This window comes from Mus caroli, chromosome 7, assembly GCF_900094665.2.
Source record: "Mus caroli chromosome 7, CAROLI_EIJ_v1.1, whole genome shotgun sequence".
Lineage (NCBI taxonomy): Eukaryota > Metazoa > Chordata > Mammalia > Rodentia > Muridae > Mus > Mus caroli.
Genome location: NC_034576.1, coordinates 53,069,997 through 53,085,283, shown reverse-complemented (window position 1 = coordinate 53,085,283; position 15,287 = coordinate 53,069,997). Strand labels below are relative to the sequence as shown.

General features: G+C 44.6%; 1 protein-coding gene across 1 annotated transcript in view; it reads right to left on the bottom strand.

The window, feature by feature from the left end:
- Positions 1–15,287, bottom strand: part of Nell1 (neural EGFL like 1) — an 807,173-nt gene that overhangs the window by 789,405 nt on the left and 2,481 nt on the right. The window contains exon 2 of the mRNA XM_021166735.2: positions 9,815–9,943. Within this exon, the coding sequence (XP_021022394.1) occupies positions 9,815–9,943 (129 nt within the window). The remainder of the gene's footprint in view (positions 1–9,814; positions 9,944–15,287) is intronic.

The following is a 15,287-nucleotide window of genomic DNA, read 5'->3' as shown; positions in this document are numbered from 1 at the left end:
TAGCCAAAAAGTGGGTTTTAATATTTTATCACTTTAATTCACTGGAAATCGAGCATTGGAGAAAGGGAGGTTTTGTGACACTAGATGTCATTCTATGAAAGGTGACACAATCCTTGTGATATAGGAGAGATAAGCTGGTGAGTGAGAAAGCATCCAGGCTGCTGCCTTGGGAAAGGAACTTAGGCAGAGCCTAGCACTGTCAGAGTTGAGGACAGGAAGCTCAGAATATGGGGAGACTGAGGAATCTAGGTTTGTTAGGCAAGGTAGGAGAGGCTACTGCAACACAAAGAAAGAGTGAAGGCCTCCCTTAAAATCTGCAGTCAGCTGGGTACTAATGGATTCATACATGTGAAAATATTGCCCAGAAATAGAGCAGACAGCCTAAAAAACTAAAGCAGCCAGCACACAAGAAGCGCGTGTATTTCCAGCAGCCCAGGGAGAACTACCATTCCTTGGGCACTGGGTGGAGTTTGTCAGAAGTTTTGCCTCAGTGATAGGAAACCGTTCAACATCAAATGAGCACTCCTCCAGGGCATTCTGTGCAGCCTCAAAAAGTAGAGTCTAAACGCTTAACTGTTTCCCAATAATTCAACTGTACTCTAGAACACAACTCAAAGAACATTTAGGCAAACATCACCATGGCTAACACTCAATGAACAATGGTCTAGGCATGCAAGGCTACAAAGAAAAGAAACTCAGCCAGTGAAAACTGATCCAGGAGCTGTAGAGAGAAGTCAGTAAGCATAATGGTTGCTGTGCAAGCACGGGCAACTAAGTTTGGACCACCAGCAACCAAGCTAACAGTTGGCATGGAAATGTGTGCTGCTATACTTCCCTGCTTGTGGGGAGGGGAAACAGAGACAAGCAAGGCTTGGGTGCTCACTGGGCCTGCACAGGACAGGTTCAAGACACACAAAACCTCAGCATGGCAAGTGGATTAGGCACGAAGCCCCACCTCTGAACTGATAGAATAGGGGTCAATTTTCCATACGGTTCGACCCTCCATACATTGACTGTACTCCAGTGGATGGGCACACAGGCAAGAATATATGGGCAACACAAATACAACTTGGTGGGGTTAAGAAAATAAAGGACGCAAAGTTGGGTGGGTAGGCAAGTATGGGAAGGTATGGGGGAGGGGAGGTTGGAAAAAAAGACAATAAAAGATATCTGAAGACCAAATGGCCAATTTTTTTTAGATTTAATGAAACTCAAATCCATCCCTTGAAGAAGAAATATGGTGACAATTGCAGCGCTATATGTCATAAACAAAATACTAAAAATCAGTAGTAAAGAGAACCCATGAGGAAGCACAGGGAAGCTAGGTACATTATCTCTGAGCAAAGCAGTGACACAGCAGATTTCGAGCTAGAAACAGCGTGAATAGGAATGAGAGAAAATAAACTGTCAACCCAGAGGTTTATGCTCAGCAACAATGTATTTCAACATTGAAGGAAACATAAAGACTGTCTCAGATATATAAAATCCAGAGGAACTCAGCACCAGGAGACCCACAATCTAAAAAATGTTTAAAGAAACACAAATTTACACAAGGGATACAAAATACAGAAAACAGTAACCAAATAGACAAGAATAAACAAACGGAAGGCAGGTTTTTTTTTAACTTAAATTGATTTAAATAATAATTGGCTGGTTAAATAAAAATAGTAAGAATGGAGCCTGGAAAGATGGCCCAGTGATGAAAAGCCCTGGCTAATCCTCCAGAGGATGAAGTTGAGTTCCCAGCACCCACATGGCAGCTTATAACCATTTGTAACTCAAATGCCAAGGTATTTGATGCCCTCTTCTAGCCTCTACGGACACAAACCATGCTCATGATCATATACATATAGACAAAACACCCATACACACCACATACATACACTCACACATACACACAAACACACACACATGCTCACACATACACACACAGACACATACACACATGAATACACATACTCACATAATACACTCCCTCACACATATACATACACACACATACTACACACATATTCATACATACATGCACATTTACACATACACCCACACTCACACATACACACATATACACACACATACACACACACACTCACACATACACACATATACAGATACACACATATACAGACACACACATACACAAACATTCACACATATACAAAAACACACATATACTCACACATACACATATAACACACACTCACATATACACACATACACATATGAACACACACATACACATATACACAAACACACACACATACTCACACATACACATGCACATACACACACATATTCACACACAGATGAACACACACTCACATATATACACACACATACACACACACAAACTCATGCATACACACGTACCACACACAGTCATACATATACACACACACACTACACACACTCTCATACATACAGGCACACTCATGCATACACATATACAGTAAGAATAGGTCTGAATTGCAAACTTTATATGCCCCAGTACAGGGGAACCCCAGGACCAAAAAGGGGGAGTGGGTGGGTAGGGGATTGGGGGGGTGGGTATGGGGGACTTTTGGGATAGCATTGAAAATGTAAAAGAGGAAAATACCTAATAAAAAAAAAGAATAGGTCTGAGCATTTGGTTGGAGAGTACTTGTCCAGCATATGTGAGATCCTACACCAAGCCCTGCAAACAAAAACAATGTTAATAATGCAGGCTGCAGCCCAGCATACAAATAAAAATGAAAATATGTTGCAATGGCAGTTCAAAGGTCAGGGAGACAGAAATGGACTATTGAAATGATCTTACACATAATGTGACAATATGCCATTAGAAGGTAGTACTAGCATAAAGACAGACTTTGTGTGCCCCAGAGTAACAACTAAAGTCACAAAACAGAAGGTTGTATTAAGAGACCAATAAAGAACAGAAATGGAATCACTTTTTTAAAAGCTATCCACTTAATCCATAAGACAGAAAAGAAAGAAAGAGGAGGAAGAATAGAAGATGGGAAAGGAAGGAGGGAAGGGAGGAGAAAGGGAAGGGAGGAGAAAGAAGGGGAGGGGAAGGGAAGAGAGGGGAGTGACAGAAAAAAAAAACAGAAAAAGACAAGTTTAAACAACCACATCAACAGTCACACTAAATATAAACTAGAGAATGAAAAGACTTAGGTTGACTGTTGATTGGGGGCTGGAGAGGTAGCTCAGGAACCAGGAGCACTGGTTGTTCTGCTAAAGGACCTGGGTTCAGTTCCTCCCTGTAACTCCAGAAAGCCCAGTGTCCACTTCTGGTGTCCATAAGCACTGCATGCATGTAGTGCAAAGACATATATGTGGACAAAGATTCATACACATGAAATAAAAATAGATTTTTACAGATAAGTAAATCAATAAATAATGCCTTAGTTGCTTTTCTATTACTGGGAAGTCCCAGTAATAGAATGACTGGGACTAATGACTCTAACTTGTGGCAAGTTCACACAAAACTAACCAATACATAATAAAAAGGCAAGCCCCAGCTATATATGTACCCTAAGGAAAGCATCATAAAATTCTATTTGTAGAAAGCTCTAGAGAGTGTAAATTAATCTATAAGGATAGCAGAACAGCAGTTTTGGGAGACAGAGATGGGGAGAAGTGGGTGATGGCTTGAAGTGACAACTATATCCTTAATTATTATGGGATGGTTCCACAGGTGTATTCACGTGTCAGAATCACCATATCATACTGTTTTAATATGCACAATTTATCACGTCAATCATACCTCAATAGAGTTGATTAAGTTCTAATCTAATATGTGAATGGAATAAGTTATTAAATCTGGTTTGGGCTTTAAATATTATTAAGTCTAATATATATTGATTGGTACAGGTGAAACCTCCAAAGGTAGTGAAGATTTTGTTTTTGAAGATTTTGAAGAATTTTGAGGATTTTGTTTTTAAAGTTTTTGAAGAATTTTGAAGAGTTTGTTAACAAAAGGTTAAAGCATCTTAGCAGTAACTTCCTGTGTCAACCACATGTTGAAATGAGAACATTTCACAATGAGACACATGTGTAATTTCACTGGCATATTTTCACATGTTCAATGTGGTTCCCCTAAAACATGAGGCGCGTTCATTGCACACTCTACTGGACAGTTCTCCACCACAGAGGGAGATTTAACTGAACAACTCAGAACACAGTAGTATTCACATTTCTGCCCAGCAATGGGTAGCCAGGAAAACACCCTTCCCAAAAATGTCCACACTTTAGTCACCAAGTAAATAAATTGTCTTACTTGGCAGACAGCACTTTAAATGTGATTACTTTCTGAGTCTTGAAATGAGGCCCCTATTATGTATGACCCAGTGTAATCACAAAGTCCTGACAGAAGGGAGAGGGGGACAGCAGATCCGTACCCAAGAAGACAGTATGATGAGTGGGGCAGAGGCAGGAGGCAGTGTGACAGCGGACACACGTGCTGGAGCACTGTATCAAGTCCAGGAGGACGGTAGCTATGGAATGAGGGAAAGGCTCAGTTATGCATGAAGAGCACGGCTTTTCAGTCCCCCAACATCAGTTCCTGAGAGCTCACTTTAAACTTACAATGCCCAGAATTCTAAGATAATTACATTTTGATGTAACTAAATCTGTGGTCATATGTTATAGCGACAGTAAATGAATAACACAGATTGTGTGTGTGTGTGTGTGAAGTTGAGATACTGCTACAACCAATACACAAGAATTGGGGAAAGGTTTTGACTTGGGTAACAAAAATAGCCCCCTCCAAAAAAAAAAAAAAAAGTCTGAAGGGTGTGGTGGAAGACGCCTTCCACAGACTGTTAATAGAACTTCTGAGAACAAAGTGGAGAACACAGTAGAGAGTCTGCCTGCCTCTGAGACTATTTAATTGTTGTTAAATATGTACAGTTGTGAATGCTCAAAGGCCACTGCTCCTGGAGGCTGAGAAGGAAATGAGAAGCACCTTGCCAACACACAAACAAGGAATCTTCAGCTACCAACGGAAAGACAGGCTGAGATTGGCCCTGCGGTGACCTGGAAAAGACACCTGCCAACAGTGAGCATGGGTGATTAGCTGAAGGGACTGCAGAGGTGGGGAAGGCACCCGCCAGTGGTGACTGGGGCTGAGTGGCTGTGGATGGGTAGCTGAAGGGACTGCAGAGGGGGCCTGACTTCCTGCTCCTCGTGGAAAATGTCAGAAGCAAGAAGGAGGTTGAGGCAAAAACTGCTAAGCAAAAAGAAAGGAGGGGCTGATTGTTTGGGGGACTCTCAGCCCACCTCCGTCACAAAAGAGAACAAAATGAGACTTGGTCTCCACTCTTGAGGGGAGACCAAGTGCAAGAGAACAAGGCAGTGTCTTGAAAGGATTCAAAGACCGGAAAAGTTCATCACCCACCCAGGGATCTGTTGGAAGAGATCAAGTGTGACTGGGTCACCCTGTATAGAAGAGCCAGCCTCCTGTCTCTCATAGGCAGGAGACCATTAAGATTATTAGACATACTAAGAATCCATGTCAAACTTTATATGCCCCAGTACAGGGGAAAGCCAGGGCCAAGAAGTGGGAGTGGGTGGGTAGGGGAGCAGGGCGGGGGGAGGTTATAGGGAACTTTTGGGATAGCATTTGAAATGTAAATAAAGAAAATATCTAATTAAATTTTTTTTTAATTTTTTTAAAAATCCATGTAAACTAAAACAGCATGACATTTGGCATAAAAACAGACACCTGGACCAGTGACACAGAATAAAACACTCAGAAACAAAGCCAGTGTCCTCCAGCCAATTGATTCTTAACAAATGGGCAAAGAATACACATTAAAGGAAAGAACACCAAAAGGACCAACACAGCAAGCTCAGCATTATATGTGAAAAGGAAGACACTGATCCTACAGAATAGAATATGATAGTGCCTCCCAAAGCAGAGGAAAGAGAGACGGGGCGTGAGTGAGGGCCTGATGAATGCAGTTGGTTAGCTGCAGTTGTTCTGCTGCAAGTAAGATAGCTATGATTGACAATGATTAAATACCTCAAAATAACTGGTAGAGAAGAATTTGAAGGTTTGGAAAACGGAATAGCAAGAAACGACTGAGGTGATGGACATGCACCAAGCCTGACCTGATACTCACACACTGGCCTCCGGCACTGAAATTGGGTCTGCACCCCATTACTATGTACAACTGCTATACATCAACCAAAAACAAAATACAGTTTTAAAATGTCCCCAGTGCACGTTATCTGTGATCACAGCACTCAGAGGATTGAGGCAAGAGGATTTCAAGTCCCAGGGCTGCGTCGGTTACATAGTTGTTTCAAAATCTACAATAGGGACCAGGGAGATGGCTCAGTCAGTAAAGTGTCTGCCACACAAGCAAGAGGAGCACCACTGTAAAAAGCCAGGTGAGCAGTGCATATCCGCATATCCGCATATCTGGACCCACAGAGCCTAAGAGTCGCAGGGCAAAGATGGGTGGATCTCTGAAGTTCTTTAGTCAGTCAGCATAGCCAATCAGTGAGCTCTGGACTCCAGGAGAGACTCTGTCTCAAAGTAAATAAATAAATAAATGAGGTAGAGAGACTTAGAGGAAGACATTTAACATTGACCTCTGGCCTCCACGTTCATTTACATATGAACACACTCACGCTGTGCACTATTTTGTCTCTTTTTTCCAAAGCTGAGGACCAAACCCAAGGACTTCTGCTTATTGTGCGAACACTCTACAAACTGAGCTAAATCCCCAAGTCCCAGTATACTATATGCACACACACACAAACACACCCAGATAATGAAGTTAGAGATTATAAAATAAATAAATAAATTTTAAAATATTTCTGAGAATTTTACTCTGGCAGAAACATCACCAGCTTGAACTGGAAAAAAAAGTAAGAGGACGAAATGAATCAGGGCTCACAAGATCCCCAAACTCTACTGATAGAGCACAGGTTGATACACTCATTCAGCTATAAATACATGTTCTCCTTCATGCAAAGGGAAAGGTATCCCAGAGGGGTGTGCCAAGGACAGGGGACAGAGGTTGTGCCCAAGCTTTGAGATTCAGGGAAGTTGGTACTGCTGGGCTCCCAGATTACTGGGGTGGGTGGCAGCCCCTTTCTTCCCACTCCTTACCCCTTTAAGCAGGAGTGTCTATTCCATTTCTGCCTCCCTTATCTTTTGGAAGTAGTATCTTTTTCCCCCCAGTTCCATGGGCCCACCGATGAGGAAAATTCTGTCCCAAGTGTGTCTCATCACACATGATTTAAATGAAGAGCAAGGGTTAGGACTCTTCAACAGATGCAATTGAAGGAGATTTGGGACAGTGCGCTGATGCTTCAAGCATTAAGATTGTTGAAGGATAGGGGTGAGATGGTTGTATTTTGCATGTAGGACAGACATGAATCTTTGGGAAGTAGTGGATGCAATTTGCAGAACAATGGTTTCCCCACAGCAGTCCAGGAGTCACTCACCAGAACCTATGAAAAATGCCACCTTAAGAGATAAAGGAAGCTTTGCAAATATAATAAGACATTAGCTGGAGATAAAAGGGTATCCTGGGCTATCCCGGTAGGTATGGTATAGCCAATCACAGGAGCCCAGGATACAGGAAAATGTCTCACCCAGTTCCCAAAATTAGTTTCTCTTCCCACCAAGGATGCTAAAACCCCCCACCTGGAAGACTCCTAGAGGTAAACACAGAGAGCAAACAGGTCCCAGAAGAAGCCCCGCCCATGGGCTCGGCAATAGAATGAATGACCCGCAAAGTAAACAAAAGCCTCTTCCCAGGTACACTGGGCAAAGGACTTTTAATCAGACTGAAAAGGCTCTTTAGTCACTGACACACTAGGCACAACAGCTGGCTCTAAAGATCAAGAACTCTCTAGCTAGGTGGGGCCCCTGTCCCAAGAAGCTCACAGAGCACCCAAGCCTTCTTAGCAGAGAATGGCAGGGATTCTCACTTTCCACAAGGCAAAAAGGAAAGCAATCCGGTGACCCAGCCTTTGTCCTTTTAGCCACACCAGCTTAAATAGTTCACCAAATGTCTAAGTAATTAAGTGGACTTCTCATACCTGTCGTTTTGCAATAAGTCATTATGCGATTTGTTACTAGCAAGTGGTTAGCTCTCCACACAGTGAGTATCTTAAATCACATCCAATATAGGTTCCGAGATTGTAAATAAACCATGTTGCTATTTGTGTTAAACCCATTCTCCCCATCTGCTGCTGTCATTTGGGGGAGCTACTGAAGCTTTAAGCAGTGGAGTCTAGCTAGGGGAAGAAGTCACCAACCTAAGGGTATATACCCTTAGTGTTTATCAATCCCCACTCCTTCCTGGCTTACTCTCTGCTTCCAGGCTGCTATGATGTGAGCTGTTCCACTCTCCCTCCCCGGCTATGACAGACAAAACCTTCTAAAACTGTGAGCCAGAATAAAGTTTTCCTGCCTCAAGTTGTTTGGTTCAGGCATGCAACCGGTCAGAGCAGTGAAAATCTACCCAGTGCACTTGTCTTCACAGAAGGGTGAGCTGAAAGAACCTTGTTAGGCATTTTTTTTTTACAGGGAGATACCAAGCCACATGCCTTACATATCTGCTCAGTGTACTCCCCTGCTTTATTTAACCTCTGCGATGGTCCCATTGCTGTGAGATTAAAGCACAGCACCGAACAAGCACACAGCTTCCCACTGCATAAGCCATCCGAGTACGCAAACCCATGCCACCTTTAAAGTGTCGCCTCTGACTGCTGGTCCAAGATAAATAGGCAGTGCCTACCCCTTCCCACACTCACCACCCTCCAGCTATTCTGCACCTCTATCTGTTGGCTTCTGTTAAAGGCCTTTCTACATGTAACTGTCCACAGTGGCCAGACCTCCATCTCTTCTGACCCCAGGCTTTCCTTTCAGGTTTCAAGTCAGTCCCTGCTGACCTGCTTTCCAGGTGGCCTTTCTCTGGTGACCTCTGTCTCTTACCCAAACTGAACAGACCGGTCTGTGTTACCCTTGACTGGCAGTCTATACATCCCCTTTATGGATAAGTAAAGCCACGTTGATCCAACAACAATCTGTGGAATTTTCTGATTTCTGCATTCTATTTTAGGGCAGGGGCTGCATGTATCTTCTTCACTCTTGGCATTCGAGATAGTACACAAAAGAACTCTAAAACAATGCCAGTGTTCACTAAACAAGAACTATACATCAGCCGTTGTGCCAGAGGCCCCACTAGGGAGGTGCTGCAGGGATCTGTCAATTAGATGAAGATACCAAGGCACAGAGAAGCTAAGTCCCACAGGCCAGAGTGCCAAAGCTGGAAGGCCATTGCAATCAGTGGGGCTCCAGAGCCTAAGCTTCAAAGCACTCTTCTATCTTGGCTTTAGAAAGGCTTGTTAGATGGTGTGTAGTCAGGTGTGTCGTTGGCAGAGCTGAGGAAGCTGCGCCCAAAGAGAATGTAGCCATGGGCACATTCTTCCCACAGATAAGACAGAGACTAGAAACATCGAAGATAGAAACAATCATGAGATAAATGATCTGTAAGCCAAGCATGGCTGAGCAGCAGCTTTCAAAAGTTCTGCAACTTAATTCCACCACCGGGTCCCCGCCAAAGTCCTTGGGTGAACATTTCACTGTCAAAGCAAGTATCTTTCCACCACACCTCCACCCGCCACATCCTCTGCTCACTCTCAGAACGTTCCCTGATTACCACACACTTCAGGATAACAACACAAGAAAAGCAGCAAAGGTGACCCCAAACCAGGAGGGTAAGCATGCCCCCAGACCAACAACTCCGCCTCTCCTACCCCCACACCACACACACACACACACACAAAGGACATATGTTTTTACCTTGAAACAGAAATGCCTTACTGGCATTGTGTAGTCCAGCCACCTGAGTGACGCCCAGGGTGGTGTTCACAAGGTCAAGTTCTGTGATGATGTCCATCTGAAGGTCAGGGTCCATCCCAAAGCCCAGCACTGGGGAGAAACAGATTCGCGTTGGTTTAGCAGGCAGCGATACAACCAGAGCAGATTACAGAGGGGGATGGGGAGCAGGATTCAGCCAAGGCAGTTAGGGGTGCTAAGGAGTTTGCACTGGGAACATCAGGGAAAGGAACTCTACCCACAACCCCTCTCAGAGCTCAGCTTCTTGGTACCCTGCCCCACCCACTCCATTACAGATGGCTAACCCCACACTGAAACTCTCTGGGGCCCAATAAGCTTCCGAATGCAGGACATATCGCAGGTTACAAAGGAAATGTGGCCTACATGGTATGTTTTATGTAACACTCTGCAAAGGCATGGCCTACAATCAAATTCTAGGCTGTTTCTGATGTGAAGGAAAAAAAAAAGTGCTGTTTTCTGCTAATTGAAACAATGATTTAAATAGCCCAATATCCATCCCTTCAGGTCACATTTTGTCACCAAATGAATTCAACTCAGGACAGTTTCGTTGTCTGGTGAGTTATGAAGAAATTTTGATTTCTAAACTTTGGGGTGTGAGGGTGGGGATGGTGGGTGCAGGACTGTGGTGCTGGCCTATCTGGCCTCAGACAGACACAGCAGCAAACCCTGCAGTGACCCCCATCACCCAGAAACCACCACCTGCAATACTCAGGAAGGAAACAGGGAGAGAACTGCTGCCCCTACTGGCGAATGGGGACAGGCTCAGCTTAACAGGTATGTAGGTTCCTCCAAAGGACTCCGGAATAAAAAGTAGATGCCCTGACTCCTCTCTAGGGAAGAAGTGTGGCTGAATCCCCTGTCTGGGAATGATAGATCCCCGAGGGTGTCTCTTACCCAGAGAGTGTTCTGTGGAATGACACATTCACGGCTGCAAAGTGATTTCCAATTACATGTATTAATAAGGCTACAGATTACTCTGTGGGACTTTGTTTGAAGCCATTCATGAAGGCTCTGCTTAGCGCCACTTAGCATCTCAATAGTGGGTTCTGATTGCTCGGTTGGAAATGTTTTAATCAGCAACAGCTGTCAACATCCCCCTAATGGCAGTGCAGTCACCCAGGCGGGATTCAGAGAGCAGGCACCCAATTTGTCCCGTGGAGATGGAGTCTCAGTGAATATTCATCAGGACTTCCTAGGCCCCCACAGCCTCACCTGTCCTCCTCCTACCCCTGCTGCCTATATAGATTAGGGGAAGGAGATTCACCCTTCCCTTCCCCTTTTCCTGTTCTGCAGCCATATCAGAAGGCTGGTCAGAAAGGATGCTTCAGAGTTGAAACCGGTCATGCCAAGGCAGAAACTTGATTAAATGGAAGGCATGGTGCATTTAACTGTTTTCTTGGTTTTTGTCAGGCCCTGTCTACCACACACACACACACACACACACACACACACACACACACACATCTTCTGGGCTGAGCTTGAAATTTTTCTCCCTGAAATGCAACCAGTTACCCAATGACCCAAAGATAGCTCTCACATCCACTGTTTGAATTCATTTATCCGCACTTTGGGGATGGGGTCCCATGTAGCACATACTAGATACATGCAGGTTGTGCGCACCAAGGACATTCTCATGACGTTTTCATCCCTGAGAGAGAAGAAACTAAGTGGATAGTTTGGCAATAAATACCAGAAAGTATCAGGATAGAAAAAAACTTGGAGGGGTAGGGGGCCTAACTAGGTCATTTTGAGCTAGAAAATCAAGATGAGCAGGGCCAGGCCTGAGGAAAAGCATGTCCACATGTAGATAACCGTGGGTGCAAGCCAGGAACATCGTGGAGTGTTCTAGAAACAGAAGAGAGATGGGTAGACTGACCTGTAGCAGAATGGGTTTGAGGGGTAGGGAGAGCTAGCTCAAAGGCAGGTGTTCTCCTATTCCTTTCCATTGATGTGGTAAAACAGTATTCACACTCCACCACTGAGGGAAGTCAAGGCAGAAACCATGAAAGAAGCTATTTGCTGGTTCACTCACTAGCACCCTGGCAGACTCACGAATAACTAGTTTTTTGAAACAGCCCGGGACACCTGCCCAGAGAACAGTGCTACCTAGAGTGGGCTGAGTACTCCTACATCAATTAACAATAATGACCATCCTTCACAGAAAGGCCCACAGAGCAACCTGAGAGAGAAAATTATTCAGTACATCTCTGTCGGCAAGGTCTGTGAGCTGGCTCAGAGGGTGAAGGCACATGCCAACAAGCCTGACCACCTGAGTCTGCTCCTCATGACCCACATGGTGGAAAGAGAGAAACAACTCCCCCAAGCTGTCCTCTGACTTCCAAACTTGGGCCATGACCACCATCTCCCTATAACCTCGCCCTATATACACAATAAGTAAATATGTAACTTTAAAAAAAATGAAAAGACTCTCTTTGCAGGTGACTCTCTTCTCAGTAGACAGTGCTAACTAGAGACTGTAAGGGGCAGGTTATAAAAGGCTTTAGGAACTTTGACAAGGACCTTGGCTGTTATGCTGTTTCTAATGGGTGATCGTTGGAGTACTGTGAAGTTTGTGCTCAAGGAAAGGATGCCTATATGTGCTCTCATTTATATTTCAAATATGGCCTATCTTTAAGCATTCACCTGTGTGCTATTGCTCACACTACATACCAACTCCATTCACGGTGCCTGCTCTGAGAAAAGTAAAGTGGGGCAAGATACCCTTCTAGAATGCTAGGGCAGTGAGGCAGGAGTGGGTGGATGGGTTGGGGAGCACCCTCATAGAAGCTGGGTAAGGAGGCTTGCAGAGGGGAAACAGGAAAGGAGATAACATTTGAAACATAAACAAATAAAATATCCAATTTTTAAAAAAAGTAGTGCAATACATGGTTATCAACAGAACTAATAAAAGATCATGTTGTATAGTTAAAAAAAAAAAAGATAGCCTTCTGTCTTGCTCATGAGCCTGCTGTCAGGACTTGTGAGTTTAGATGCCAGCAGCTCTATGATCACCTTGAACAGACAGGAAAGGAACTAATATTTCCATTTGATCTATACTGTTCTGATCCTATACTGCACAAATTAAATCAAAGGTAATCTTAAAGGACCGGCAAGCTGGTCTTTCTCTGGCCAGGATCTTGGTAAATGGCTGGTGCATGTGCTCTTAGGCAGAAGTATCGCTCCTGAGAACCTCAGTCCCCTCCTCCGTAGGAAGGTCAGTGTCACCTCCCTGACACCTGAGGTCTGGGAGACGAGCTCACCAACAGGCTACATACAGTAGATACTTGCCTGGGGTCTCAGTCACATGTGCTCATAAGACTAACTCTCCAGACCATGCCAGCCCTGATCCTGGACTCCACAGAAGTTAAGGAAGCAGCTCGGGCAGCTCTCCTCACTGCTGTGACCGTTTTTTGCTCTTTTATGTGAAGACACGCCATACAAACAGAAAAAAGAAACCAATTAGGCTTCCAGATGCAGTTTTGTTCTCTCTCTTTAATTAGTTCCTTTCAGGACGATGCCCGATGCTGATAGAATAACACATTGCACATGGCATAGGGAATCAGGAAACCCATTAATAAGGAGCCATCTATGTGACCCCTCCTGAACCTTGCATCGTGAGATGCTGGCTCCATCAAACATGTTTTATTCCCAAGCTTCTGTCTCCTGGCCATGCAGCCAGCTCCTGCCATTTCCTAGGAAACTCTATTAAAGTTCTCTACTTTTGACATAACAGCTCTACAAATGGCTAAAAGTGGGCATTAGAATTAAGCAGAGTAAAAAGCTCCCAGGAAGAGGATATTTTCAGAGCCTGGGAAGCAGCCGTGAACATGACAGAGGCACTTGAGGTCTGATCTGGTACTCAGAACTCACTTTAGCTGGGATACCTGCTGTTGTCCATGACACTGCTGGCTGATCCTCAGCCCTGGACAAGAAGAGATCCAGCCCAAAGCCCTTCAGTTTGCCTTTGACATTCCAAGCACAGAGTCCTGGCCTGACTCACTTCAGATCTAATCCTTCTCATGGATGCAGAGCAAAGTGACCCTGGAAAGAGACTCTACAACCTCCTTTAATAACAGGAGTATATGGCCACTTAACCTCTTCTTAATACCTTGAAAAGTGATGTTCTTGAAGAATAGACTTTATGCTTCTACCAGTTGGCACATGCTTGATAGGGTCGGGGCAGGGGAGGCTCAGGCTGAACTGCCTGGAAATTGCTTCAAATAGAAAAATCCCTCCTTTCCAGCAGGGTGCAGCAGGAGACACTGAGTGGGTACCTTGGGGTGTTGATATTTTGGGTACACCCTTTATCCTCTACCCTGGTGACAACCTCCCTCCCCCAAAAAACCTGGAAAGCAAGGAAGGCTTAAGCACTGAGCACATACTACTGGCATTTCCAAGACACAGGAGAAAACTGGTGGATGAAGGATGCTCTCACAGATATTACTCTGCCCATCCATCCACCCCAATGTACCTGAAAAGCCCAGAATGGAAGACCACATGCACCTCCACCCCCACCCCTAACCCAACCCCACTCTGTGCTCCAGAGGTGCTCTGGGCCAGAGTGATATGAGCAGCTTCCTCATAACACCTGCCTTTTGAAGCTACCCCTGCACTGCAGTCTTGCTTTAATTAAAATGTGCCTGATAGCATCTATTCATTTCCATTAAAAGCTGGTGATATCTGAGTAGCTAAGTGGGCCACATGTTTACTTCATCTAGGACTGGTAATGTCCCAGACAACAATTGTCTCACTTGACAAATAAACTCTCCAGGCAGCTGTTTGGATCCTGATACAGTAATCTCCAGCCGGCCTCCTTCTAAACCCAAAGATGGATGTAAGGGATGGGGAATGGGGCTTCCTGGACAAAACCAAAGGGGCTGCTTCCAGAAACCAAACACAATGCTCCCTCCAGCTACAAGAAACTGCAAACCCACGAGGCATAATTTCTTCCATTTCTTTAATTCTTCCAACAATTTATGTATGAAAAAAATATGCAGCCTCAGGCAATCAAGTAATTGCTACCAGGAAGCACAAGGATTGGCCTTGTACCAAGCTTGGGGACAGGTTGGGGAGCTACATCTTAGATCCATTCTGTCTTTGTCCAGGGTTTTTTGGGAGGCCTGACTACATTCCACTTTATTCCTCCAGAGCCTTCAAGGCACAACTCACACAACTCACTGCGTGGGCAAAGCCTTACAGGTAGGTGATCATCCTCTCTACCTCCTAACCAGACCTTCGCTCCCATGACCCCAAATTCTCACAGCCCACCTCTCCCCCACATCATACAGTGTAACAAGAATGCTTTCTGGGTTCTACCAAGATTTTCAGCAAAGCTCTAAGTTCTCCAGTCAGCTCTGTCTCTCTCTCTGTCTCTCTCTCTGTCTCTCTCTCTGTCTCTCTCTCTCTCTCTCTCTCT